The 6,000-nt window shown below is 29.8% G+C and overlaps 1 protein-coding gene across 12 annotated transcripts in view; it reads left to right on the forward strand.

Annotated features, from left to right (window-relative positions):
• The window catches only part of LOC117343975, a 49,598-nt gene extending 44,116 nt beyond the window's left edge, over window positions 1–5,482 (forward strand). For 10 of the 12 annotated variants that reach the window (XM_033906552.1, XM_033906553.1, XM_033906550.1 and 7 more), the window contains 2 exons: window positions 825–968; window positions 1,875–5,482. In XM_033906552.1, the coding sequence (XP_033762443.1) occupies window positions 825–968; window positions 1,875–1,937 (207 nt within the window). In that variant the 3' untranslated portion in view covers window positions 1,938–5,482. The remainder of the gene's footprint in view (window positions 1–824; window positions 969–1,874) is intronic. The other 2 variants (XM_033906555.1, XM_033906558.1) reach the window with 2 other exon arrangements.
• Window positions 5,483–6,000: the final 518 nt, after the last annotated feature.

Here is a 6,000-nt window from a genome sequence, read left to right on the forward strand (position 1 = left end):
ACAAGAAGGACTTATGCTAACGTCTCGTGTTTGCTTTGAAGGTGGTACATTTACAAAGTATTCTCAATGAGCGGTTTTTTTTTAGATTGGAATACGCATATCCTGGCCAATTTTCATGTAAGATAGATATCAGTGCTTGTGAATTTTCACTATGACGTAGCACGAACTTCACTTTGAGAATTATAAGGACTATTTGTGCAAGCATTTTATGTATAGATCCGTCAATAAAAGCCTTAGTTTTAACATGATTTGGGTGGTGTGAATTATAAAGGTAGGCTAGTCACACGTGATTTAACTAGAGCATTTATTTATAATCTGCATATCATTAACTAGAGTAATTGATAACTTTGTACAAGGTTGCACAGGGGACGGTTTAGATACACATTTTGATATAAGTTTATGGTATTGCATGTGCACAATTTAGCATGTATGTATATACGTATATAAAATATATATAAATAAATACATCCTGTAGCATGTGTTTCATATATTCATAATATATCGAGAAAAAAGTTCTTGTCCATGCAGTGTTGGATATATCAAACAAACAAACAAACAAAACTTTACGACAAACTTTCTAGCGCTTTCACAGCTATTGCTAGTTGTAAGAGTATTTTATTTCAGATTTCTTAATTAAGAATGAATTATTCCCTTTAACTATATCTATAATTCTAATCTGATATATAACATTACATATTCCAATACTTCAGCTACATTTTGAAATAGTTCATATTGGTTTTGTCCCTTTTTACGATCCGGTTAACTTAAATCAATATTGTCAATAAAATTCGTTGAAATGATAGTATGTCTATTGCTATTTGTAGGAAGATGAGTTAAATACGCCAAAGCCAGGTGGGAAGGTTTGGATCCGGAAGCGGATGTGCAGGTTTGCTGACAACAAAGTGCAGGTCAAGGATCATCAGCACGTGCGGCACTACATTGTTAACGACCTTCCTCAGTTTGATCAGGTTGGCAAAGCAAAAGATGTGGTGCGGCTACTTATGCCCGCGTCTAAACATTAGCACTAAGTTAGTGATATCCATGGCAACGAATACAGTTAGTTTAATGATCCATTAAGTCCCCATCTCAAATCCGTGTACAGTCAGATCATTATATGAAAATTACCATTACACACACAATAACACAAATTCATGACGGATATGCTAATTTAATTAATGTTCATATACAAAGTTGATATCAACAGTGGCTTCTATTCAGGTTTGGTTACATCATAATCAAAAACGAAAAACAAAACATAATCATTTATAGAGATAAAAAGTAATATAATTGACACGAATAAATCGATAACACAAGTAATTGCATGATCGCGTTTCCCGCACGTTCCGTAGATTTAAAGTGTGTCTATGAAGCCTACATGCCAGCTCTTTATATATATATCCTAAGTTTCCTTGTCTTTTAAGATATAAACCAGTGATAAGCCCTTGTGATGGTCATGTTCCTGTAACACAGCCAGGAAAATACTTTAGTTTGACATTTTTTTTATCTTGCGTTTACTTCTATCTGGTATACAATTATGGCATTCAGCATTAAAAATCATGTAACAGTCAAATGATACTAGCTTACAATGTTATCTACATGGTATTAACTCTGTCGTAACTTTTTTCAAAGTTTTAGAGTTCAGATATGCATAACAGTTGCGGCATGCTTGAGTTTAATAGATATGTAAATTCAATGGTATGTGTAAATTCATCAGTCTGGGCACACCACTACTACCATTTTCGCTATCAAAGAGACACATCAAACGTATCGACATTTGTATATATTAATTGTTATTCTAATGTAATATGGTATTGTAAATCATGAGAATGAAAGTGTGTGATGTATACAATTCTAATAATTATGCAATATTTCAGGTGACTCAAAAATCTGAGGATGAGTATGATAGTTATAGTCTATTCTCGCAGGTAAAAACGTGATTTTGCTTGGTTTTGGTACCTCCACCCTCTCCCTCTGATACTTCGAATGTCACAACACTTTTCACGTGGATCCAAAGGTCATGTGTCGTGTGAGTCATTGAGAACACTCTCATGTTCACACACGTTATATATTCAGTACTCGGCTATATATCTATTTCTTGAGCATGTGAAACTATTACTAAAACTACTTTACTTCTATTCATTAAATGCATAACAAATTTTCCATACGAATCTGATTTTCATTTTGAACTAATTTGTAAGTATTGTGTGATATCATCATCAATTTCATGTTCGAAATGAGATTTGAAATTTAAATCGAATCATTAACATGTGTAATGGATTTTAAATCAAACTCGATATATTGAAATTATTGAATCACGGTCGATTGACCACAGATATCAAAGAGATTTTAAGAGACTTTACATGATAGAGAATATATTTGAATTCCATATGACGAACTGTTGTGAACTAGAGCTAGATAGAAATCGTAGACATGTAGGTGGCTATTACTGTAGTTTAAGCCATAGAAAATAGAATACTAAAACAAAAATATTATGTATACAGTAAATATTTTTGTTTTACCCGTTTTTATGAATTAAATTTATTAACGAAAAATTAACCATTTAATAATATATAATGTTGATATAATGTTAGTTCATTTGGTTTGATACTCCTGTGCTTTTGTTACGAAATACAATTATTTCGTATTGTACTATAATGAAGACGTAATAAGTAGTTTGTAACGATTGGTTCAATAGTTGACAGGTACATATTTCAATACATCATTACTAAAGAAAAATCAAAAGGCCAGTTAATATTAAAAAGATATATAAAAAGTTAATATATTTTACATGAAACATATGACATTGTTTGTCATTCTTGTACAAAATTATCGTACCAAATTAAATATTCATCATCAAAGTTGTGACATAAAGAACGCATGAATTGATTTTCCTTGAATATTAAATAGTTTTCAAAAAACATCTGCTGAAGAAAATTCTTTCGGAATTTATCATTCATATCTTCATTGAAACTGTATTTTCCAAGAAAAGGTGGTGGAAAGACAATTTACAGGGTATTTGTATAATTGGTTTTAATTCACTAACTTGATTTCGATTTTCAATACAATGTATACGTAAAATAATTGATATAGGTTATATGCAGTGCTTTGCATACGTGAATATTATACCGAATATGCATTCTGTATCGTAAGTCAGATAAATGCATTTTATTCGCAAGTATTTCAAATCTTAAAATTGTTACCAGTTTCAAAGTGACGAAAGATATATTGGAAAATGACTTTGAAAGCCACTTATCTTGAAAATGTCCATGGCAAATTATATCTCGTTAATTAAACATCATTGATAACTTGTCAATTGTATGACATTGATATCTCGTCATTGTATATCGTTGATGTCTCGTCAATTGTATATCGTTGATGTCTCGTCAATGTCAAATGCACATCATTGATATCTCGTCAATTGTATAACATTGATATCTCGTCAATTGTATAACATTGATATCTCGTCAATTGTATAACATTGATATCTTGTCAATTGTATAGCATTGATAACCCGTCAATTGTACAGCATTGATATCTCGTCAATTGTATATTATTGATATCCCGTCAATTGTATATCATTGATATCTCGTCAATTGTATATTATTGATATCCCGTCAATTGTATAACATTGATATCTTGTCAATTGTATATCATTGATAACCCGTCAATTGTATATCATTGATATCTCGTCAATTGTATATCATTGATAACCCGTCAATTGTATATCATTGATATCTCGTCAATTGTATATTATTGATATCTCGTCAATTGTATATTATTGATATCTCGTCAATTGTATATTATTGATATCCCGTCAATTGTATATTATTGATATCTCGTCAATTGTATATTATTGATATCTCGTCAATTGTATATCATTGATATCTTGTCAATTGTATATTATTGATATCTCGTCAATTGTATATTATTGATATCTCGTCAATTGTATATCATTGATATCTCGTCAATTGTATATCATTGATAACCCGTCAATTGTATATCATTGATATCTCGTCAATTGTATATCATTGATATCTCGTCAATTGTATATCATTGATAACCCGTCAATTGTATATCATTGATATCTCGTCAATTGTATATCATTGATATCTCGTCAATTGTATATTATTGATATCTCGTCAATTGTATATTATTGATATTGATATCTCAGCTGTACATCGTCACCATTACTTAAAATGATTCAAGTATTTGTTGTATCTACCCCATCCCTCAATATAATAATAAATAAATAAAATGAAACTCCATTAATTTAAAAATCATACTCTAATTTTTGCACATCTGATTTGTTCTACAATCTGTTGATAAAACCCTCCTTGTTACTAATTTACTTGTTAATACATAATTTATTCTACATGAAAAATCTTAATATTTTGTTTAGATAAAGTTCATTGTAATCAATTCAATTCAATTTCAATTCAGCAAACAATTCCCTACTGGTATATTAACAGTTACACAAGTATATATAACTTGCGTAGTACTTACATACATTTCTGAATAACTACTATAAAAGATTTCTATACATTATAATCATACTTTAATGGAAAACATGAACAGTGCATGATTGATAACTAAGTATTCATATTCTATATGAAATATATTTCACTCAGACTTTGTAACTACTTTTTGTTTTGCAGTGATGCAGACTTAAGATCTGGATAAACTTTGAACCCAGCCATAAATCAAATGCATAATATCTCTTCACCTCAATAGGCAGCAAAAAAACTCAGCCAATATCAACAGATATGTTTCCGTTTTATAATGTAAAAATGATTATCATCGCATTTAACAATTAAATCTTCCAAACGTGTTTTGTCATTGCAAGTAATTTTTTTTACGAAATTGAATCATTTACGAGAAAACATTAAAGTATTATCAGGATAATTCCCAACAGCTTAATGAAGATTAATCCAGACTTCCGTCGAAGGGAGATAACCCTACCTTTGCAATTTATGAACTTTATGTAAAAAAAACATTACTCACCTCATACCGAATTTAATAAAAATTACCATATCTAATTTATAAATGAAATCATTGCTTCATTGAATGTTTGAAACTGACGGTGAGGTTTTGATGTTTTGTAGGACTATATATATTAGTAGAATTATCAAAATGCCTTAGAAACATAACCTTTCCATTAATATTGGAGAATACCTTCTCTCCAGTTTATTCTGTGATATATGCATTTTTCATTTTTATGTTTTCATCGAATATGCTTTAATGTGTAAAATACATTTACTAGTAAACTGTTCCAAGTTCTGTGATAAATGTAAAAACAGTCTGTGATATTAGAAAATAATCAATGTATAATGCATGTATGTAGTATTTTGTATAATTTTTGATATTGTTGAACACTTATGAAGAATGTTATATACATTTGTTAAGATAAACAAACTAAAGTGTCAATTTATGTGACTAGTCTTTAATATATTGTTTAACACAATAAACAAAAACTAATCAATTACATTGTCTTGTTGTTTTTTGGGGATTTTTTTTTATGTTCATATTATAACAAATGTTCAAAGATTAATTCTAAAGTTACCAGATTCCTCCAACCAAAAAATCACAATCGGGAATGAACACGATTTTGACATTACGTGAAGATCTCCTGATTATTCTGTGACGAAATGACACGAACCATTTCCGATTGGAAAATGTTTGAGTTCAGATTGGAAAACATTCACGTGGAATATATCTTGATGCTATTGGAATTCTAATTGGAAAACATTCATTTGGAATAGTTCATGATGTCGTTTGTTTATGAGTTTGTTAAATATGTAAAAGAAATGGGTACATGTAATTGCCAAGTTTCGGGATATTCAATGACAATTAAGTCATGTTTTTTATGTTTCTTTACCGCTAAAACTGTTTATATCTCATATGCTTTCAGTTGGCATTCATGGTCAATATGATAAGTATCTATTACTTGTAGTTCAGAATAGTATTACACAAACTGAAAACAGTTCCTAGTTGTGATTTAAC

The sequence above is a fragment of the Pecten maximus genome, chromosome 15 (assembly GCF_902652985.1).
Source record: "Pecten maximus chromosome 15, xPecMax1.1, whole genome shotgun sequence".
In the NCBI taxonomy this organism is placed as follows: Eukaryota; Metazoa; Mollusca; class Bivalvia; order Pectinida; family Pectinidae; genus Pecten; species Pecten maximus.